Source organism: Rhea pennata, chromosome 1 (assembly GCF_028389875.1).
Source record: "Rhea pennata isolate bPtePen1 chromosome 1, bPtePen1.pri, whole genome shotgun sequence".
Classification (NCBI taxonomy): domain Eukaryota; kingdom Metazoa; phylum Chordata; class Aves; order Rheiformes; family Rheidae; genus Rhea; species Rhea pennata.
In genome coordinates, this window is record NC_084663.1 from 155007015 (window position 1) to 155031758 (window position 24744).

The 24744-nt window shown below is 39.8% G+C and overlaps 1 protein-coding gene across 1 annotated transcript in view; it reads right to left on the reverse strand.

Annotated features, from left to right (window-relative positions):
- MYO16 (myosin XVI) overlaps positions 1-24744 on the reverse strand; it is a 278529-nt gene that overhangs the window by 243364 nt on the left and 10421 nt on the right. Inside the window, exons 2-3 of the mRNA XM_062575533.1 lie at positions 9581-9651; positions 5171-5314 (exon numbers count right to left, since the gene is read on the reverse strand). Coding sequence (XP_062431517.1) covers positions 5171-5314; positions 9581-9651 — 215 coding nt within the window. The remainder of the gene's footprint in view (positions 1-5170; positions 5315-9580; positions 9652-24744) is intronic.

The window sequence follows — 24744 nt, forward strand, 5'->3', positions numbered from 1 at the left end:
TTCACACAGAATCTAACAGATGCACTGACTTCAAAAGTATATACATAGTACAGATCAAGAAAATTTAAAAGATCTTAATTTAAAAGACCTTACAGAAATTTTATTCTTGATTTGCCAAAAGTTGTTTCAATATTTAGAATAGGATACTCCTAGTAAACATATGAGACAGCTGCAGTTTAAATAAGTAATACTACTTTAAACACTAAAAACAGAAAACAATAGTTATATATAATACATTTCACATTTACTGGGACTAATTACAACTGTAATAGACAAGTTGAGAAAACTGACATTCCACACAGACCCACACATTACAAAGGCTATATTTATGCCACTAAATCAAATGTGCCTGGGAACTTTGTAGGCATTGAAGACAGCTGGAACTAACCTCATTTATTCCAGTAAATGATAACATAACAACTGGATGCAAACTGGTCCCTGGAACTTTCTAACTTCAGAACCTACTGGAAGACTGTCTGGAAGAGAACTAGGTGGCACATGCCACAGTCATGCCAGAGAATATTCTAAGGTTACTACAATAGATGATCGTGGTCCAAAAAGGTTCCTGGATGCTATTTAATCTTCTAGAGCAGGTACAGCCAGAGGCCATCAAAATCATGAGAAATGATCTGGACAGATTTGGTACAGTTCAGTGTTAAAGCAAGAGTTACATACTGGAAAAAGCAACCAGAAGACACGGTAAGAGTAATTCCAGATTCCAAATTAAGGTTTTAGTGACACCCCTGCCATTTACAGAAGGTCAGGTAGTAGCCAGAGTATTTCTTTCAGATACCTGACATTATATTATAATTAGCATAGTTATTAACTCAAAATCATATAATTCACTGTGCTGAAGTAAGTCAGATGATCATCCCCTCAACTATTGAAGAATACTGAGACTATTCACTGGTGGTGCCATTATAATTGAATATATTATATATTCCACAACATATAATTTTCAAGTCTAATACAACATGCTGACTTTGACCTATGAGATTCTAAATGCAATCAATCTTATTTATGTTATTAAAAAACATAAAAGAACATCACAAAAATTCTTCTCATAAAAGGTTTCATAACAATTTAAGAACACAACCTATGTTTATAGGGACACTTTTTTTTTTTTTTTTTTTTTTTTGAAGAATTCCTCCATTGAAAAATTCTTTCAGATTTGGTGTGATAGAACAAGAGTCTTCTCATAGGAAAACCTTCAAGACTTACCTGTCCCATCTTCAAATAAAGTTCAAAATTTAGATATTCAGAATTGAGGTGAAGGGAAGGAAAGCATTACTAATTCTGAACTGAATAAAATATTTTATTTTGGATTTATTTTCTAATTTAGTTTAACTTTACTCTGTTTTCTATAAAATGAAGTATATTTGTTAGAAGGGAGAACATCTGTACATTTTAGCAGCAGCTTGCATGTAACTGAGAAAGTCTGAAACAATAGCTCTAAGATGTAAACTATCCCATTAATCTCAGTGGATGCTAGTTTGTATGCTGTTTACTTAAAATTAGCAATTAAGCATCAGAGCATTCATACGAAAGGAATGGTATTATGAAGCCTACCCAAAAGCATAGTAAAATACTCTCCTAGGAGAAGATACGGATTTGACTCTTCAGCAGAGGAGAAGACATTTGGATGCAAGTCCTCAGAAGCCCAAGAGGTCTCTAACCAGTATGACACTGAGAAAAGCTCCCCTTCCCATCACTGACCTAATGTAGGCATATAGTTCCAGAACAGTGTTTCCTTATACAATCCTTAACCTTTCCTTACAACAAATTAGACAGCTATTAAAAAGGACAAAGCTTAGGTTTACCCTTTTATATAGTATTTCCTATTGTCTAGCTAGACAGCTTACCATTCAAAATACTGCCTCATTTTTAGGCTTTTAATTTTCTTGTATACTATGTAAGAGACCTGAGCATTACAGTTAAGATCCTAAATTACTAAAGGTGGTCAGATGCCTAAAGTTATTCCTAAGCAATGCAATCCTTTGGAAGTGCATTGACAGTAACTTCCTGACACAGGTGATGGAGCAGCCAACAAGGGGAGGTGTTTGGCTGGACCTCATACTTACAAACAGGAAAGACTATATGGGGATGTGGAGGCTGGAGTGACCACAAGATAGCGGAATTCAGGATCATGAGAGGCAGGAATAAGCAACGAGCAGGACCACAACCCTGGATTTCTTGAGAGCAAACTTTGGCTTCTTCAAGGATCTGCTTGGAAGAGATGGTCCTGGACAGAAGAGGGATCCAGAAGAGCTGGTTGATTTTCAAGGATCGCATTTTCCAAGCCCAAGAATGGTCCATCCCAACAAGCAGGAAACCAAGCAAAGGTGGCAGGAAGCCTGCACGGATGAACAAGTTGCTCCTGGCTAAACTCAGTTGTAGAAAGGAGGCATACAAGAGGTGAAAGCAGGGACAGGTGGCCCAGGAGGAATAGAGAGACACTGTCTGAGCATGCAGGGATGAGGTCAAGAATACTAAAGTCCACCAGCAGTTGAATCTGCTAGGGGTGAAAGTCAGTAAGAAGTGTTTCTACAGCAGCAAAAGTAGGTAGGGAAATGTGGAGTCACTGCTGAATGAGGCAGAGGCCCTGGTGACAAAGAACTTGGAAAAGACTGATGCGCTCAATACCTTTTTTGCCTTGGTCTTGTAAAACTAGCCTTCAAGACTAAAATTAGGCTACTAATTACTTATAAAACTACCCAGGTCCCTGAGACCTGCTGGAAAAATTAGAGCAAGAAAGACTTACCTTTGGAGAAGAAAATTCAGGTTAGGGTACATTTAAATAAACTGAACATACTAAGTACACAGAACTTGATAGGATGCACACAAGAGTGCTGATGGAACTAGCTGATGTCAGTGTGAGGCCAAATCTGATCATCTTTGAATGATCACGGCAATCAGAGGGGTTCCTGAGGACTGGAAAAAAAAAATAAATGTCCCTCCTGTCATAAAGAAGGCCAAGAAAGAAGACATGGGGGGAACTACAGGCCAGTCAGCCTCACTTTGCTCCCTGGGAAGGTGATGCAGCAAATAATCCTGGAAACCATTTCCAAACACAGGAAGGACAAGAAGGTGCCTGGGAGTAGTCAGCATGAATTTAAATCATGCTTAACCACCCCGACAGCCTTCTACAATGAGATGACTAGCTCAGTCAATGAGGGGAGAACTTTAGATACTGTTTATCTCAACTTTAGCAAGGCTTCTGACACCGTCTCCCATACTATCCTCATAGACAAGCTCATGAAGTACAAACTACAAAATGGACTGTAGGATAGACTGAAAACCGGCTGTACAGTTGCTCTCAAAGGGTTGTGAACAGCAGCTCAAAGAACAGCTGGAGGCCAGTCACTAGTGAGTACCCCAGGGGCTGATAGGAGGGCCAATACAGTTAATGACTTTCACTGAAGACCTGGATGATTGGATTGAGTGCACACTCCAGAAGTTTGTAGATGATAGAAAAGTGGGAGGGGTGGCTGATATCCTAGATGGCTATACTGCCATTTGGAGGGGTCTCAACAACACTACAGAAATGAGCCAACAAGAACCTCATAAAATTCAACAAAGGGAAATGCAGGTGGGGAGGAATAATCTCCACACACGAGTGCAGGCTGGAAGCTGATAGCCTAGAAAGCAGCTTTGCAGAAAGGGTACTGGGCATCCTAGTAGACCACAGGTTGACCATGAGCCAACAATGTCCCCTCATGCTGAAGAAGGTCAATAGCTTCCTGCACTATATTAGGGAAAGCATTGCCAGTAGGTCAAGGGAGGTGATCCTCCCCTTCTACTCAGCCCTAGTGAGGCCAAATCTGGAGGGCTGGGTCCAACTCTGGGCTCCCCAATGCAAGAGAGACATGGACCTACTGAAGCAAGTCCTGCAAAGGTCCAAAAAAAGATTATTAAGGAACTGACACATCTCTCATAGTATGAAAGACAGCTGAGAATATTCAGCCTGGAGAAGAGAAGGCTTAGAGGGATCTCATGAATGTGTATAAATACCAGATAGAGGAGTAAAAAACAGGAGTCAGACTCTTTTCAGTAGTGCTCAGTGAAAGGACAAAAGGCAGTAAGCAGCAATTGAAATACAGGAAATTCTTTTTAAAAATAAGGAAAAAAACTTTTTTTTCCCCTCTAAAGGAGGTCAAACCCTGGAACATATTGCTCAGAGAGGTTGTGATATGCCTGATGAAATTCAAAACCTTACTGGACATGGTCCTGAGCCACCTGCTCTAGTTGACCCTGCTTTGAGTAGGGAGACTGGGCTAGATAATCTCTAGAGATATCATCCAACTTTAACCATTCTGTGATTCCATGAAAGCTATTATCAAATATACAGTCTTGAAAAAATATTTCTCCCTTCATCTTTACCCATAAAACATGGAAATATCATTATGAGTACACTAATAAATGCTGATCTACTTGCAATGATTTATTAAAATCATATACACAGTTTAAAATTATATAAATAGATTAGAAAACAGTAAGTCAGATGGTGAACCATTTTTGCACTATTGCTTTAAACAGTATATAAAACAAAATGGTACAATCAGCTGCATTAAAATTCTAGACTAAAACTAAAGGCTGGGTTCCTAGGCACGGAAGCACAAGAAAAAGCTGTTTTCTACAAAGGCTTGAATGCCTTAACTCTTACTATATTGGGTATTCTCTACTTCAAAAATTAAAAGCCGTTTAGAAAATTTAAATTGGCCTTACTTTGGCCACGTTCACAATTGCTTCTTTATGAATACTGAGTGTAATTGAGTGTATACTTGCTTTTAAGAAGCAGCTCTTGATAAGATTGTCTGCCAACTCAACCCTTAACAGAAAGTGACAAGGAGAAGAGAAAGGAAATTATCTGAATATCCCATTTGGGACTGAATGCTTATCAGAGATATAAGCTCATGACTACAGGGAAGAGACAGAGGAGACTTGGCATGACATTTATACTGTATTCACTTTAGAGACCTGAATATGCCCTACTATATGCCTTCTAAAAAAAATTAGAACCCTCCAAAATGTTAAGAAAACAAAGAAATATAATATATGCTTTTACTGATACAATTAGTTATATATTGCATTCATACAGCAGTTTCAGAATGTATGGTGTTAAATTCTGCTTCCTTTTCAAGTGCACAATGCATTGTATTGTTTTACTTACTAGTAGCAGTAGCAGGACAATATCAGGATTATCACACGCACAGGCTACATGCATTGATGTCCAAAAATCCTCATCTTGATGATTTACATTAACTCCTCTATCAATTAGAATTTCTGCAGCAAATGCATTATCATAGCGGGCACACTAGAAGAAAGAAGAGGAGATTAGAGACTCAGGGGACAACTGAATTTATTATATACATTTTTTTCTTTTTCTTTTTTCTTTTTTTTTTCTTTTTGCCCCATTTACCATTTAAATTGAGCAGATCACAAACTGTAGTTTAAATAGCTGTTTGTAAGGGACAACAGCTGATGAGTCCATAGAAATAGCTTTGTGCAGACTAGAGGTTCCATGTGCAAGACTCACAGGGTCCCTTATTCCCTGTGAAACAACACTATGTGAAATCTGCTGAAAGCTACAGTGAAGGTGAGATTTTCTTCCAGATCAATACTGTCATTCCAAATCAGCGCACTGGCACTGAATGAACACACTGTGAGTAGAAGGGTCTACATATATGCACACCACACATACACATGTCCACACATATACGAACTCCTCCCTTTTATGCAGTTTGTAACAATAATACATGCCTTTTTTATATTGATATTATACTGATCCCCATTCAGGTCTCTGACACTGCAAACTAGTGTGTGTGAGCATGAGCGTGTGTACTTTGCTTCATTTCGATGACCGAGGTCACTATTTTTGCCAAAGAACTAGCTTTGCCATAGTTTCAAACTTAGTACTCTCTCATACCTTTGATGTTTTATGTATTTGCTCATGGATGATAATTTCAAGGACAATTAGAGAACCTAAGTTAAGATCCTAAGTCAAGTCTAATATATACTCACAGTAACCATTTGTAGAAAGACCCTCTCTCTTTCCCCACCAGAGGGAGGCTTCAGGGAGCCTAAATTTCTATACTGGACACTTAGATGCTTTGAATATCATTCTTAATCTCTATGCCTTGACCCATATATAAAACCATGGTTACATTTTTCTGTCCCAGAAAACACACATATACACTGAGAGCATAAATGTAATGAAATTTGCAGATAATTTGCAAATTAGGGTCACATAATTGTCTATATCACATATGGAAATTCACCATGGCTTCCATCCAGTTTGCTCACCCATATTAATTTGGTGTAGAAGCCAGGACATTGGAGGAAAAGAGGAAGAAGGAAGAGTATTTAACTGGATCTCACTTAAGTGGATCTCACTTGAGTGGATCTTCCACTGGGAAGTTAAAACATAACAGAGTTACTCAGCTGAACACACACTGCACATACTACTGGGCTCATTATCCCAGATGTAACATAGACACCTGCGAAAATGAAAATTAAACTCTAGGAGGTGAAGAGCAGCCCTGCCTTAAATAATTTCCAAATATGTTGGCTATTAAATTACAGAACAGAAATTAAGTTCTAATGTAATGAACTTTGTCTAGTTTGTAACTTATCTGATACCTCTAGAAACAGACAGAAGTTTTGGTTGTATCAGTATCATTGTTCAGCATACACTGAATTATTCAATGTTCAAATTTTAACAAATCAGAGATAAGACATTTTCTAATACAGGTCAGCACAAGCTCATATCAATCACATTTTCAACATATGGTTAAACAACATAACCATAACAAGTTGGCGTTGAAAAAAGACTTTCTATAGAGCATCCATACAAAACAAATGACAAATGTCATTGTATCATTTCTTGTAGGAATAATAGATATAAAGCCTTTTGTAATTAGCTACTAGTTTGAAAAATAGTCTAGATTTGCAGTAGCAGTATACTGCTGCTCCTTGATTCTTGTTTAATGGCCTTTGTGAAGTAATTCAGAAACCTCAGTCAAAGTTGCAGGAGAAAATTACCACTTGTCCACTTTGTTGCTAGGGTGGGTTGATTGCCTGGGTGAGGTGGTATGATATTATTGTGCCTCCTACTGAATGAGCAACTTAGACAAGTACTGGATTTTGCTGTTTCTCCTTTTATGGATTTTAATGAGAGTTCAGTGAGCACCTTTGAAGCTTGCATAGCCTACATGAGATTCAAGCATACTGGGCTACTATCTGCAAAGACAAGGACAGAGTCCTTATTAAGCACTGTTACATTCATTTTTTGTAGAAGCATGTCATATTCAGGAAGAATATGGAAAAGGGAGAAGGAAAAAATATATTAGGAATCTGGTTTTTTTGACTGAATGAAATGTGAAAATAAATATATTTTCTATTCATTCTGGAGCAAAAAGATTTACCCTATAACCAGAAAGAACTAACACCGATCAGACTCCTCCTTCAAGAAGTAGCTTGCATAGAATTACAGTGATAAAACCAGTACACACAACGGAGCTTAAAAAAAAGTTTGTCAAATTACTATTTTGAGTTCTTGCTGAAAAAGAAACTTGGTTTATCTTTTTCCTTCATCATGACTACCCTCTTCTGTTTGCACTACTCCTACATGGGGGCCAAATTCAGGTTTCATTGAAATGAATTAGCATTTTGCCCCTGTCTCTAACAGGACAAGCATTTTGCTTTATATGAATTAAGAATGCTTACAAGCAACTAAACTGAGGCAGTAGGTTACACACTGCTTTGTATAGCACTTTTGTTACTGCAGGGAGTTTTCCCTCCTTTTGAAGTGTACGTGTGACTGTGAAGTAGCCAGTCCCAATGGAGAGATACTGAATGTGCTAGACTAATGAGGCATGATACAGAAGAACATGAAACCTGAAAAGACACTGTTCACTAAAATCTGCAATTAAAAAGTGCATATCAGTTGAATTAGACAAAGCAAGCAAAAATCCCTAAAGATGGATTATTTTTTTCTCTTTTATTATAAAATGTCAATGGGACAGATGGCACATCAGCCACACTGAAGACCCATGTTGTCTCCTAGGGCTTTCACCATAAGGCAAGATTTGGAATGTCTCAGTTTTGGGAGTCTCAAAGATAACACCTCATACGGGCTGCATTTTTTAAAGAGTGATTGGTTCAGCACCTTCACAAAGGATAAAGAGTTTGAGAATAGACAAGAAAACTTAAGTTTCTCAGCTGTATCTCATTACTGCAGCCTCCCCTTATATAGGTCTGTATTCCCCAAAGTCCTTGGTAACCAGCATCACCACAGAAGATGGAGAGCAGAGACTCATTACACAAGGAAATGGCTACATATTGCAAGAGTATGGTTCCAGGAGCGCTGCATTCCAGTAATGTTACAGGATCCTTTTTTGATCAATAAATTGCTCTGTCAAGGGAGGGTGTCAAGAGCATGGAGCTGGACTCTTTCTAGTGGCGCCCAGTGACAGGACAAAAGGCAATGGGCACAACCTGAAACACAGGAAGTTCCAGCTGAACTTTTAGAGGAAAACTTCTTTACTGTGAGAGTGACAGAGCACTGGAAAAGGTTGCCTAGAGAGGTTGTGGAGTCTCCTCTCAAGATATTCAAAACCTGCCTGGATGTGATCCTGTTTAACATGCTGTAGGTAATTCTGCTTGAGTAGGGGTTTGGACTAGATGATCTCCAGAGGTCCCTCCCAACCTCAAACATTCTGTGATTCTGTGTTTTGTGGATCTACTAAGAAAAACTGAACTAAAATGAAACACTCTGCTAGCAGACTTTTGAACAGATCAGTTATGTCCTTGTATTTGTGAAGACACATTTATTTCAGAAAATTATGCAAAAAACTTGGATCCAAGTATTTTAAGAGAGTTTCAGACTGAACAGAGAGCAAATCTGCAACTGAAGTGTTACAGAGCAAAATGCAGGATCACAAGGCTTAGGAATTTATGATGAGTTTTGCCACTCTCTTCAGCAAAGGCAAAATTTTACCTCTGCAGTATTTTCTCCCTGGCTGTCTGTCAGTTTTTCTCCCATAAGCCCTTACACATTGTTTCTGTTTTAGTCACTGAAATAAACAACCTGGGTTTCCTTTTATCTCTCAGCTATTTAATGTAAATTGATATTCAAATAATCATAAAGTAAATGCATGTAATGTATAAAACATGTCTACGTAGGAAAGCAATGTAAGAAAATATACACAAAAACAAAAGTAGGATGTTACATCACTGCATTTTTCAAATAGGATTCATGAGTCTTTGAATAGTATTATTCTATCTGTAGAATCAAGCAGTATTTCTTTTGGTTTTACTTATTGTGTAGATAGTTAATATATAAAACATTTCATTCTACTTTGTTAACAACAATTCCTATGACATGATCCATCCTTTCATAAGCAATTTGAAAACCACCACTTACTTTACATGCATAGCTGGATGCAATCACAATCACTGTGGAGGACACTGAAGAAAAAAAATTATTGCTAAGCCTTTATTTTTGTTAATATGCCCAGTCATCTCAGAATCCCACCATATTTATCCACAGCCACTAACACTAATCTTCAATCACTCTTACCAGATGCAGCAAGGAGCCTCCTGAGGAAATGAGTGTATGAGGGTCAACACCATCCTTCAACAGCCGTAGCACTGAAATATAAAAGAAAAGAGGAATAAGAATTAATGCAGCAATATACCCAATTCTGAGCTGTTAATAGCCTGATTCTTCATCATCTTCATTAACAGTTTTAATAATAAATGCAAACCTCTGAGATAACATTTGCAAAACTATCATGCCAGCATTTTCCATCTCATCTATTTTAATGAGTAGGCCTGGAAACATAGGACCTTTGATAATGATGTTGACTATGAACAATATCAAGGCCTTCTCAAGAGGAAAGATGAGGATATTTAGTTCTGTAGACAAGGGAGGGGAGAGGAGTGGAGGGGAAATCCAAAAGAGAGCCTGTGTCTGAAGGTCAATATTATCTGATTAGTTCATGTGGTAGCAAAATCAAAGTTAACTGGTTTTATTTTATTTCGTAGAATTCCCGTGAGACCTATTGGCTTTTTCAGTAAAATGATTGAGACCAGTGTTCATAACTTACATCATTGCTCAAAGTTAATCTTCATGCCCATAGCTAAGTGAATTGCATTCAATTCCACAACGCATTGTCAGATCACTAACGCAGCATAATTCTTAAAATGATATTCTGGAGCCAAATTCCACTTCTAGTTACACATATCAAAACCTCTTTGAAATGAAAGCAGGCCTTTAAATGCAAGCAGAAAGCAATCCTGCATATTGGCGTCCTTCAAGTATGAAAATTCAGTGCATTTTCCCCTTGGTCTTTACTGCCTTTATAACCTCTTCACTTGGAATTAAAGCATTGACAGACTGATGCTATCAGTGTTCATTCCTGGAGCAGGATTGCATAGTGACAACGTCAGACGCTATCAGAGGAATTCACCCCTGTATTGCACCCTTTCTTCAGTCAGCTGATATAAAGAACACCTTTACAAGGTCACCATCCAGGAGAATTACTGCCAAGAGTCTTCTCTCTGTAGGAACACAGTTGGTTCTACCTCTTTCATCATATGGAAATTCTGGTTTTAATTTCTATTTAAAAACATGAATGGAGTTGTGAAAGGCCGGCACAGAACTCTGAAGGTCCAAATTCCCTGGAAGCTTGCACTTCTGCAACATCTGTCATATGGGAGGGCCATAAATTTGTCTCAAATCTGTTCTCACTTTTGTTGATCTGTCAAGAGACTAAACCATCTCTTTCTTGTCCATGCATCTTTTTGTGTTTTCCTTATCTTAAGAATATCTTTCAACTGCATGTTTTTTTCACCGTACATTTAAACTTCTTACTGCCTTCAAACATATAGCTGATCTATTTTAAACTGATCAGATTTCTTTTCAAATACTGGCAATTTACACGGTATCTTCTGAAAATGTTCAATTATTTTCCATCATGTGTTCTAGAAAAATTCAGCCTGAAAAATAAAATTTAGCTAAATGGTAGCATTAAAATGAAAGCAGACCATAAAATTCAGAAAGACTTGACACCATCATTATTAAATGCTGCACACATAGTAAACACACAGGCACATCAGGCACAGATGTACAGTACTTATACACATCCCTTTAATCTTTTTCTCTTTTTTACACTTTGAAAATCAAAAATCAATCCAAGCCAGTTAAAATTCATCCTTTATGAATAGTTCTGTGGTACCTATTTCACCTCACTCAAGGTTTTGCTTCATTTAATTTATATAACTGTAAAAGACTTAAGTTCTGGCAATGCCATTTTGAAAGTTAACTACTATTAGAAGACACTGCTGTCCCCAGCATATCCATTAAAAGTAGAAGCGGAACATTAAGTAACATAGATTAAATGAGCTGTACAACAACTGCCAAGCAAGATGAAAAACACTGAAGGATAGGGGGAGGGTGGAGAAACACTCACAAATTTTCATAACCTTGCAAAAAATGGATGAATGACAAAAAACAAAGGACTTCTTTCTGCTCTCAGATACAGACATCCAATACTGAAGGATATAATTGTCCTCATCTAGCCAGAGCCCATTAAAAATAAATATTCAAAACTAAGTTCCCTTCTTCTCCTACTTTTATTACCTAAACTGCTGATCATAAATGGAAACATTTTCCCTACCTCAAGTTTTAGTGGGTGAAGACCTTACTTTGAATCCCCCCTCTTTCAACTACATCCCAAAGAGTTGTTATTTTTGATATTTGTATGCTATGTAGTTTTCTTTGTGGGCCAGAAAATAAGAATTCTGTATCACAAAGGATGTTTTTCAGGCTCCAAAAGTAATTTCATTCTGCCAATCCTGTCAGGATTTCATCAGAACAAATTAACGTTTAAAGTCATTCCCCGTCCTGCATCTCTGTGTTTCGTGGTGGGGGAGGGAGAAATAAATCCCACCCATTTCAGTCTCTAAGCCACTAATACAGTGTTTTTTATGTAACATTCTTTCTTATAGACTCTGCACATGGCTTAACCATGTAAACCATGGTTTCATCCACAAAGAAGTACTCTTTTGCAAATGTGGAGATTAAGGCAGATAGTCTTTAAAAATGTGGTTTGTAGGAATTATTAAACTACCATAATTCTGTTCTCAAGGAGATTTTAATTAATGACATGAGCTGGAATATGTCATTCTTTGAAAATGCTGTTTTTATGGTGTAGTTGCTGCTGCCAAAAAGGGGAAGGCATGCTTTCTACCGCATGCTCTACTCTTCCCTCGTGCCAGCTCTCCCCACACATGCCACTGCACACTCAGCTAGACCAGTAAGTCTTTTTTATTATTATTTTTTGGAGGGATCAGAGTTAGTTTTCAGCCCATCAATACTGATGACTGCATAATTGCATAACCACAGAGGACACAAATGCATAGGTCGGGTGGAGGCAAATGAAATCATATTGTTAGGCAGTGTTTTCACAAGATGAGATGAGCTGATCCAGCAGCCAGCCTAAAGGCCCTTCCCTCATTCACCAAAGGTGATACACATCATCTACCCCTGCCTACTTCTGCCTCTGGGAACTGACTCAAACAGCAGAAAATAATCCCAGCAATAATAAAGTGGATAATTTCTTCTTAGGTCATTGAGATGAGCTCACTCAACACAGGTCTTGGGAGCACCAAAACTGGCAAAGGTAGAAAATGAAAACCTCTCGGTTTTGACAGGACACATCACAAGGTCAGAGTGTTGGGAAACTGCAGATCTGAAAATATTCCACAAGAGTTTCATCTGGAGCCTAAAACAGTAAACAAGTGACAGAAAAACGCTGTGACTACTTCAGCACACAAAATACAGGCAATTTACTGAGTCTTTTGCATCCATCAAACTCCCAAAGACATGGTTCTTTACAAAATAGCTTTGCAAAATGAAATAATGTGTTTACAGTCCCACTTAGCAACATGCTACTGTCGAGAACTTAAAAAAAATAAGCTCATTTCTAGATCTGAGACCTTCTGACTTGGTAACAAATACAAAATAACCACCCATTTCAAGATTATATCATAAAATATTAATAATTAAACTGCAAGCTTAAACTAGAGTTATGGACTATAATTATGTCCATAAACAAATGATTGGCTTACGTATAAAAAATCAGGGTAAGTGGGTAAGAAGTAAGCAATTCTTTTCTTTGGTTTATTTTTCATTATTGCACACAGCTTCATCAGTGCTACAGGAAATGCACATCACAAAGACTACCAGCGAGTATATGTGATCTCTCATTTCAGCTAGGCAGGAATCTTTGATCTCATCCAGAATTATTTGCTACATTCCTCAACACATAAAGTCAGCTAAAAAAAAAAAAAAAAAAAAAAAAAAAAAAACAAAAAACAACAAAAAAAACCCCCTTCCTCTTTCCTTCAAATCACCTCCCCCTCCAAAGAAAAAAAAAAAAAAAGTGATCACAACAGCAAAATGTTCCTGCCCAACATGTAATTCACTTAGGTCATTCACTGAAGACTTTACTAGTCAGTATGAAAATCTTTAGTATATGTTTAATTTTTCTTTTTTGTAGATCTGCTCTAGTTATTACTAGAGGACTTTGGGATCCATAGCTCTAATGAGGGAAAAGCCATAGATCACTATATTCCAGAAATGTTATGTATCTCTTAATTAGTTTCCTTTCATGGAATTTTTCATAGGGCTTGCTTTTAAAACTTTTCAGATTGAAAACAATCTTTAAAGCTGACATTTACTTGAAAGAAAATATTTGAGAGAGATTCTGGATGAGCTGAAGCTCTCCACAAGCCATGGATACTGACCGTAGTGACTAGACTACAATTTATTACATAGCCCTACAGCCCAGTAAAGACTAATGCCATGCCTGCTACCAGTCACAGGCCTTGTACTAGCTTTGCAAAGTCTCAGGACTTGGGCTGTGAGACTTATTTTGCCCGAGCTTGTCTTAGTTTGCTTGGAGCTTAGTTTTAGCTTGTTTAGTTGTTACAGCAATTGCTTAATGAGCTGGTAACAACTACCTAACTTGTTTTAGTTTTGCTTAACTTTGTAGAAGTGCCATGTAATGTCTACTGTTAATAATTTTGATACATACATCAATGACAAGCTGGTATGCTATGCTACATAGAATAGCATTAGTTATTCTAGCATGTAGAGTTATCTATGACACTAGAGTATGCTGCAGACTAAAGGAGCACAAAGCTGGAGTGACAGCTGAGCCTTGGAGGCATGGGTGTAAGAGGGTATCAGAAGTTCCAGGACTATTGACAAATCACCTGCAGTTAGTTACTGATGGCAATGCAAGCTTAGAAGCTGGACAAAAACAGTTTTAGTAGTAACAGAAAAGACAAAGAATATATGTAAAATACACCACCGGCCATCTGGTGTATTATGGTGCTGAATACAGGGTACAAGCAGATGTTTCTACCAGTCAAGCCTCTGGCAGTAGCAGCTAGCTAGTGTAAACTTTGTCCTTGTTAATGTTTACTTCTGTTCTCTTCAGTTCACAGAGAATAAATCTAGCTGGAATGCTCTACTTGTTTGTTATGTACTGAAACACAACTCTTTAACTGCTGAAGCCTAGCTAAGACCATGCTGCTGCTGAAAAGGATTATTCTAAGTTCCTCCTGCTCAAGGCTGCAGGTTTCCAGCACTTTCTTTGTGCTGACACATGCCAAAGATTGTTGAGCTACTTGAAAACTATCTGGGAATGTGTGGCAGAGGAGGGAGAATGGGATAGCCGCTACTTCCAGCCAAAACCGGAAGCAGTTTAGGTATAAGCTGATCATCAAACTGTACTACTGGACAACAGAAGTGATATTGGATAAAGAGAAAAAACATACTTCTACCATCAGTAGTTAAGGAATTGAAAGAAAATATTTTGCCCTTTCCTTACTACAAAATTCTGCTATTTCAAACTCTGCATAAATGAACCACTTAGAATTCCTGCCACCTTCATGTCTCTCTAGTATTCTTGCCTTATTCTAGTCACACTATATTTTCATCTTGTATCAAATGCAGTTATGAGAAAATTGTTATACAAATCAGCTGTTTATGAGTGCAGATGAACACCAATCTCCGGTAAGTTATTCTTAATCAGAACAGCAAATTAAATCAAGCCAAATGTCATAAATTTTTGACAAATGCAGTCTTAGAATAATACTTACCTTGATACCTTCACTACGAAGAGTTTAAAAGGAAATTTTAAAATTCAAGTAGCATTACTGGTAGATTTAATCATCCTTTTCATTTGTCTTGTTTATCTAATGGAAACACATTTAGAAGCAATACTGTTACTACACTGTAACTAGTGAGATTGCTGACACTTTCCTTCAAAGCAAGCTCTTCTTCTTGGCTTAGAGTGATTATTCAGAACAGTCATACCCTTATTGCCTTGTTCAAGGAACTGAGTCAATCCCACCGCTTTTTCCATCCTTGAAATATTTCCAGCAATCACTCTCAACATCTGTCAAACTTGTTCAAACCTCATCTTATTTTTCATTTCTGAAGAATAATTACGTTCTTGGAACTAAATTCCCACCTCCACTGCATAAAGATTAAAGTCAACAAACCATAAAGGAAATAAGCACAACATTTGGAAAACTAAGGCTCATGCCTTTCACAGGAAGCAGAAATTGAGGGAGGAAAGAGACTTTTTCCACGCTGACTGAATTTGAGAACGTTAGCCTTGATAGCCAAGCTATATTGATCACTGTTGAACAGAGCACTGATTGGGATAGGATTGATGCTTCCATTCTCCCTGGAAAGAGTTTATGTTTGTTTGTTTGTTTGTTTGTTTGTTTAAGGCAGCCAGGAATCAGATTATGATGGCCCAAAGTAACTAAGATATTTTATTTATTTGCTGAATTTGAAAGCGCGATGTGAATTGTCAGGCTAATTTTTGAGCTCCATTCAACACAGTGTTATCTTTAAAGCAACCAAACCAAACCACCACCAAAATGGACTGACAGGGATAGTCCTACAGCCTCAGGCGACATCTCTTGCAGTTTTAGCGTTGGGCCCCAGTCTCCTGATCACAACACACATTAGTTTTCTGCCATGCTGCCTTTGTGCAGAAAACAATCAGACCTCAAACTTGGAAGTGGTTCAGGGGATAGATCACTCCACTGCATGAACGAACGTTAAGCAGCACAGGTAAGCACATGTCGAATCACATCTGTTCCCTTGTGCATACTCCTCTGCTGCTTTCCCACAAAGCCTCGCACCCTCTGCTGTTCTTCTATTTTTTATGCCTAGGCATTCAACAACTCTGACAGCATCACACTTACACATTATTATTCTGGAGGTCTAGAGCACAACCCTCCTGTTACCCGAGATGCCTTGAGCAGGAAAACTGCGTAAAAACAAAACTGCGTAAAAACAATGGTTTTATCTCAGTTTACATACTGACACTAAGTCAAAGCCAAACGAGGTCCAGAGGAAGGTTAACCCAGCATGGCAGGTATATCTAGCAGTGCATACATAGCCATAATAATTCACCAGTTTAGGGTCTACTTAACAACTGCTTTCATTTCCTCTGTTTAATTTAATTTCTATATTCATTTCTCCATATATGATATTTACAGTGCAGTCTGTGCCTGCACTGGGAAATACTGAGGCCACAAACTGAATGGCCTAAAAAACACTAGTGTGTACTCACAGTGCCCAAGCACAGTGATACAAATTAAACTACCTCTTTATACAAAGACTACAACCAGTAGCACTCAAATTTGACAGGCCATGAGTTAAGCTGCAGTGTGGTAGGCTATGTATCTGAAAAGACAGATACTCACATGAAAAAACAGTGTGGGCTCAGATCACTTCAAACCAACAAGATTTAAAATTAACTGGGCCATGTTACCTAACATCTAAATATGACTTTTCCCTCTCTCTCTTTTTCTTTGTAAGAAATTTATTCCTAAGCACTTTTTTTTTTTCACTTCACAATATCCAACTCCTTCCTGCTATATAGCTACTCTTTCAAACAAAAGGACCCTAATCCACATCACTTACATGGAATTACTTGCACTGATAGTACCTAGGTTCATGCCAGAGTGAGATGGAAAGTCAGATGTCTCAATCACAGTAACTTAAAGAAGACTGGAAGCAGCAGTTCAGTTCCTTTACTCAGAGACATTGCTGCAAGGAGCACACCGCCAGGGCACCACCCTCAGAGGTGATCGATATCGCCTGATCCCTTCCAACGACGTTGAATCAGCTCTTCTAGAGCTAGAAGCCGGTTCAGGTCAAAAGGGGGAAATTGCTGGGGTAATGTCTGTCTTATTAGGTTATAAAACTTTGTGTTTTCACCTCAGTAAAACCAAGGACTACACGTATTACAGAGAGGCTGCTACAACAGTTTACACTACCTCACAGAATAACACAGGCTTAACTAAAAATAATGCTGCTGTCAGCACAGCTGATAGCTACCCTGGCAAAAGCCCTGCTGTGCTACGCCCCACGGCAAAACAGCTATGTCAGCAAAAGCCAGCAGCACAGACCTGACTGAATTCTGAATTTCTGCTAATGAGGTAAAATTACAAGAAAAACAAAGCTTTTTAAAATTTACCATAAGATGAGTGCTCTAAAATTAATCTTAGGGGGAAAGTGGTCCATCACATAGTAAATTTTAGAAAGATTTTCCCAAGGTTTTTACTCAAGTTAGCTCATTAACTCAAATAACATTTGAGTTATTTATCTCAGGTTAAAAAAAGACAAAAAGATTTAAAAAACCCCAACCTAATAGTTTAGCATTTAGGTCATCTCTAATATTCTATACATCCATCCATATTTTATCTGGCTTTCCTGTGTAGGCTATCCTGAGGGTCCAGAGAAAGGTTGCTACAGTTGGTTATACAAAAGCTCACATCCCACTGGGAATATCTCAGAAGCATCTGTCAGTTAGAAGACTAAAATTACATGTGCAGGATAACTCTTCTGCTACAGATACATCTAGCAGCACATTCAACTCAGCAAACACTTGAATACAAAGTTTCAGATTCATACAACATTTTATTAAATATGTTAATTTCAGGTTTTACAGGTTTTCAATTTGATATGCATTAAATGATGGACACTAAAACACACATCAGCAGAATAACTCATTCTGTGGCTAGTATTACCTATTCTTGTTCATCTTAAAGCAAATTATTGTCTATTTTAAAGTCAGCAACTATTTTCTTACAGCTTGAAAAATTATTCCCAACACATTAATTTGGAAAGCTATAGTCATCACTTGCTTTTCCCTACTCTAACAATAAAAGTTAAAAGAATTTCCACACAATTCAATTCTTCTGCTGAAGAGACTGTATTCTCTGTGAGTCATCCACCACTTACAGTGAATCTACACCAATATTACTTAATTGGCATAAATCAAATTACTCCTGACGTACATTCCATATGAAGTGAGACGCAATCCCTCTTTTAGCTCTCCTACCATGCAGAGCAAGTTTATGCCAGCTGTTTTACAAGCAGTGTGAGCAAGTCATTATGATTTGTATTAGAGATCTTCAAGGATAACAAGCTATTACCCTGCTAAGCAGCTGCTAAATGGTACTAATTACCAGCTGTAGACCACTGGCTGGGTAGATTTTGTGTGTACAGTGGAATTCCCAGGATGTATACAAGGGAGCAAACAAAAAACAGACAGCATGGAACAAACTATGGACATTAACTATCTACACATTAATCCAAAATAGCTATGCATGTGGCAGATGAGTTGCCAGGCCTAACAAGGAAACATCTGGTTTCAGGAATATTTCACGACTTGACACATTTGGCTCAGGCACCCCCTTTCAAACATTTCTGTGTAGTCTATGACATTTACACTGTCAATCTACATTGGAGATGCTTCACTCTTGTTCCTGCTTCTATCAATGCACTCCTTCCCTCCACCTTGCCCAGCAGTGGCATGTGACTGACCATCATGAGCTGCAGGGTAACCTTGTGAAAGAGTTTTCAGCTGATTTAGCTCCCTGAACTGGCTTCCTTCAAGGGGAGCATAAAGGAAAGAGCAAGAAAGGACAGGGCAGAAAGGAAAACAACCCATGGCACCCCCAATTTAGCTTAGCTTTCAGTTGTGTTAGAAACATACTCTGCAAGTGCCGCTGGATATTATGTGTTTCCTTCAGCTACTGTCAAAATTATGCCAGTGGCTCCTAGCTGCCTGCACCTTCCTCCCCACTTTCTGTGCATCAGCCCCATCAATTATGCAGCAGCAAGGTGACTCAACTCAGTGAGCTGACATAGCAGGTAACTGTTCATTTCCTGGGCTGGTTCATTCTGCCGAGCAGGATCAGTTTGCTGAGCTGATTTGCTTTGCAGCCACACAATTGCTAGATCCGATACAAGGATTACTCAGCCAGAGCTGTGGTAGGAACAGGCTTGTAAAAATAGGAATGCAAAACTCTAAATTAGAGAATACAAATGAAAAAATACTGGCCTAACATCCAAGGAATATAGAGATATACCAGAATAAGCATGCATTTTATCAATATAGTTTGACTCTCTATTAAGACACTCATGTTGTAGAAGTACCTTTTTACCGATGTCCCTACCCTCGTATCTGAGCGTGCAGTACAATTTCAATTAAAGCAGTGTGACTGCAGTGATCCAGTTCTCATTCTTTTTAGGCGAACCATCACCTATAGAAGGCCGCTACATGGTGTAATCAGGATAATACTCCCCCAAATTTTCAATATATAGAAAATACTTATAACTGAGAAAGTTTACATAAACAATGCAGATTTGATGGATTGTAAAAAAACATTATTTTAAGTGTCCCAAATAACGAATACTGCCTATGTCATCTGGCAGATCTCATTATCCAAGAATTTTTCTCCGCCTTCTAAATCCAACCTACATTCTTTGTTTTCTTTGATTTTATTTACTCCGTCTTTCTGTATCTGCTAGCTACATTCCAGTTCCTTCCCATATTGGTATTTATGTGTTACAGATAAAAACCACCATAGCAAACTTTCATTAATACTTGCCCTTATCATTTAGGTAGCTCTCAGTTTTTACTCACAAATCGTATCAATTGCCCTGCTAGTTTCCCTTTCCTATCTTGACACTATCTTTCAGATGATTTACAGTGATAGTATGACAATTAATGAAGCCTTTCTGTAAGAGCAAGCTTAAAGTGGATTTCTCCTCCCAAATTCAATATTTTGGTCTTTACTGTTATCTTTCACTTAAACAATCGTTATCCACTGTGGATGATGTTGGATGCTGTACAGCCATCAGGTCCCTGGGGGCACCGCCAGCCTCCTGTCCCTGCCCCTCCTCCACGACCGCCCCATCCAGCCCTGGCTCCTCTCAGCCCAGCCTGGGGCGGTCAGCCGCTGCCCCGTCACACTGCGGTGCAAGCTCTGGCCTCACCACGGCCCGGCATCTGCCCAGCCACAGGATCTCCACCCCTGTCCCTGCCATGCTGCCCGACACCCCTGGGGCCCTGCTCCCTCGGGGTGGAGGGATGGGCCCTGGCGGCCAGCCCTGGCCCAAGCCCCCACTGGAAGCCCCCATCTGCACTGGCACCCCTGGCCCTGGGGAGTCCCCAGCCCCTGCAGTGCCCTGTCTTCATTCACCTGTATTTGATTAAGTTCAAGCAATCACCTCATCATGGATTTAGAATCCCACTCACACTTGATGACAAAGCTTCCACTGATTTCCTGCAAGTAGGATTGCACCTCCGCTGTTGCACCCTTGCACCTTGCAAGTCCATGGAATAAAGTTTTCCTGACTAAATTCCTTATTATCCAACTATGTCACTTTTCGCACTTTAAAATTTGCGGACTGTGAGACATTTTCTGGTTGAGGTACAGTCTCCTGTATGGTAGATTTAATTCTATCAGCCCAGCTCAGTCTTTTAATACTAGTTGTCTCTTTCAGGCATCTCAGAGCTGGTCAACAGATGTGAATAGTGTAGGCTACTGTTCTATATACGAACTTATTTCTCTCTTAACATTTACATTTTGTTATGGAGAGAAGTTGGATTTTGACATATACATCCATTATTTGGCAACACTCATTATTTTTAAGTTTCAAAGATATTAGCATTCAATCATAGTATTTTATGATTTGCCAAAAACTGAGAACATATTAAACTTTTAGGTAATTCTTTTCTAGTTTACAATGCATACCACACCTCTCAATCTCTTTCCTTCTGTTTCCTTCCTTCCTTCCTTCCTTCTCTCTCTCTTTCCTTCTCTCTCTCTCCCCCTTTCTCTTACCTATCTCCTTCTGTCTTTCTAAGGCATGAGATTTGCAAAACCTAGTAACTCCTTGCACATATGGACAACATAAGCCACATATGCCTGCTGTAGATGATGTATCATGAATCCCATAGACTGGACATAAGGGAGAAAGTCTAGAGAAGGGAAGACCTTCCTTTGGTTCTTGTATTGCAAGGGTAGTCTCTCCAGATCTCACTATTCAGTCTCACAGTAAGCTTTATGTAGCAGATGATAGGTGAAGAGTAAGAAAGACTCCAAGCTTTCTTCCCAGAAGCTCCCCATTCTGGATGTATCTCTGCTTGGTAATCTTATCCTTGAGCTGACAACGAGAGCAGATCTTGTTACATAGAATCATAGAATCAGTAAGGTTGGAAGGGACCTCTGGAGATCATCTAGTCCAACCCCCCTGCTCAGCAGGGTCACCTAGAGCATGGTAGACAGGGTTGCATCCAGGCAGGCCTTGAACATCTCCACAGAAGGAGACTCCACAACCTCTCTGGGCAACCTGCTCCAGTGCTCCGTCACCCTCACAGGGAAGAAATTCCCCCTCAATTCAGGCAGAACTTCCTGTGGTTCAATTTCTGCCCATTGCCTCTTGTCCTGTCACATGGGACAACTGAAAAGAGTTTGTCCCCATCCCCTTGACACCCTCCCTTCAGGTACTTATACACATTGATAAGATCCCCCCTCAGTCTTCTCTTCCCCAGGCTGAAGAGACCCAGCTCTCGCAGCTGTTCCTCATAGGGCAGGTGCTCCAGTCCTCTGATCATCTTTGTAGCCCTACACTGGACTCTGTCCAGTAGCTCCATGTCTCTGTTGTAGTGGGGAGCCCAGAAGTGGATGCAGTACTCGAGATGAGGCCTCCCCAGGGCTGAGTCGAGGGGCAGGATCACCTCCCTCCACCTGCTGGCAACAGTCTTCCCAATGCACCCCAGGAGACCATTGGCCTTCTTGGCCACACGGGCACATTGCTGGCTCATGGTCAATTTGTCATCCACCAGCACTCCCAGGTCCTTCTCTGCAGAGCTGCTCTCCAGAAGGTCAGCCCCCACCTTGTACTGGTGCCTAGGGTTATTTCTCCCTAGGTGTAGGACTCTGCGCTTGCCCTTGTTGAACCTCAGGAGGTTCCTCTCTGCCCAACTCTCCAGCCTGTCCAGGTCTCTCTGAATGGCAGCACAGCCCTCGGGTGTGTCAGCCACTCCTCCCAGCTTGGTATCATCAGCAAACTTGCTGAGGAGGCACTCTGTCCCCTCATCCAGGTCACTGATGAAGAAGTTGAACAGGATGGGACCCAGTACTGAGCCCTGGGGGATGCCACTATCCACAGGCCTCCAACTGGACTCCACACCACTGATGACGACCCTCTGAGCTCTGCCTTTCAGCCACTTCTCAATCCACCTCACTGTCCACTCATCTAACCCACACTTCCTGAGCTTATCTAGGAGGATGTTATGGAAGACAGTGTCAAAAGCCTTGCTGAAGTCAATGTACACAGCGTCCACTGCTCTGCCCTTGTCTACCCAGCCAGTCATTCCATCCTAGAAGGCTATCAGATTGGTTAAGCAGGACTTCCCCTTGGTGAATCCATGCTGGCTACTCCTGATCACCTTCTTTTCCTCCCTGTGTCTGGAGATGACATCCAGAATGAGCTGTTCCATCACCTTTCCAGGGATGAAGGTGAGGCTGACCAGCCTATAGTTGCCTAGGTCCTCCTTCTTGCAACTCCAGCCTCTCCAAAATTCAGATATAGAAGTTGGAATTACAGACCTCTGCTTCTGATTTACCTTCCCAATTCCCTGCCATGCATTTAAAGCCTCTACAGCTATTCCTTGTCTCCCCACTGAACTAGAGGCTTAAGAGGATTATGCTGCCTCTTGTGGAGGTGGAAGGACCACATCAGGACCGTATGTCAGAAATTCAGCAATTGCATGCCTACAGTCATTACTAACTTATCAAATACATAGAAAAATATACATTCATTTTCAGAAATGGAGGAAAATAGAGTGTAAATAACCCCCAGCAACAACAGAGGCTGGGGACTCACTGGCTGGGGAACAACTCTGCAAGAAATGCCCTGGGGGACAGCAACCTGGGCATGAGCCAGCAACATGTCCTGGTTGCAGGGATGGTCAACAGCATCCTGCATGCTACTTTAACAGGAGCACAGGCAGTTGATTGAGGGAATTGATTATCTCCCTCTGTCTGGCACTCACTAGACCATCTACAGTATTTTGCCCAGTTTGGGGGACTTCAAATACAGAAGGACTTTGATTAAGTGGGGCAAGTTCAGTAGAGGGCACCACAATGGTTGGGTACTGGAGCAGTTGCTCTGCAAGGAGAGGTTGGGAGAGCAGCGCTTGTTCAGCCTGGAGAACGGACAACTTTAGGGAGAACTAATAGCAGCCTGCCAGTATCTATGAGGAGTTTATTGATAAGATAGAGCTAGGCTCATCACAGTGGTGCACGGCAGGAGGACAAGAGGTATGAGCTGTAACAAGACAGAATTCTATAGGATGTAAGGAAAAACTTTTTCACCATAAAAAGAGTCAGGCAGTGGAGAAGGCTGCCCAGGGAGGTTGTGCAATCTCTGTTCTTGGAATTTTTCAAGACCTGACTGGACAAGCCTTAATAACCTGATCTGATCTCATAGCTGACCTTCCTGGAGCAGGAGGTTGGAGTAGAGATCTCCTGAGGTCCTTTCCAACCTAAGTGATTCTACAACTCAATGAATTCACCAATAATGAGGTGGACATGGAAAAGGGTAGACAAAACCACATTATCTGACTGCTTCCCAGTTCCAAGACACCATGAGTCCATGCTCATATGGAGCCACATGGTAGGTTTGGGCTGCAGTGCTGAGCTACAACTGTAGGGGCACAAACTTCCCAAATGATAAGCAATGCCAATTTCTCTTCTGCTCAAAAAATCTATGCAACAGACCTGTAAGTTACATCTGGCACACAAAACTGAGAAATCAAGGAGAAGCCAGAACCCTGTACTAGAAATGCATGTTACCAGTTTCCAACAGAACAAAAGCTGAGGACTAATCTAAAGAGAATATGCATGAATATAATTAAAATCACATATATAGCAGTAACAAATTATGCCCATGTAAGAATCAGTGGAATCAGTGTAAAGTATTTACTTTACATCTGGCCTTTTCTGTTCCTATTGCATGGTTTTGAATAGTTGCACCAATGAGTTTTTTTTAGGGAGTGGAGGGATGCGGGGGGAAGGATTTAAACCAAAACAAGTCCAACATTCATCCCATATAGGAATTCAGTAAAGCCAGTGAAGTTCAGATGGGATTTATTAAAAAGTTTACCATGACAGCTGGTGCCCTGTTACAGGATGCTCCTTGGTAGACAGAGCAGCAGTTCACATTTCAGACAGATGCTTCCAGCTTTAAGAAAACTGCAAGTCATATTTTCCTTATTCTCAAGGAGTTTATGTGGAATTCTAGGAAAAACTACTACTATATAACAACAATAGTTGTGATTGCTA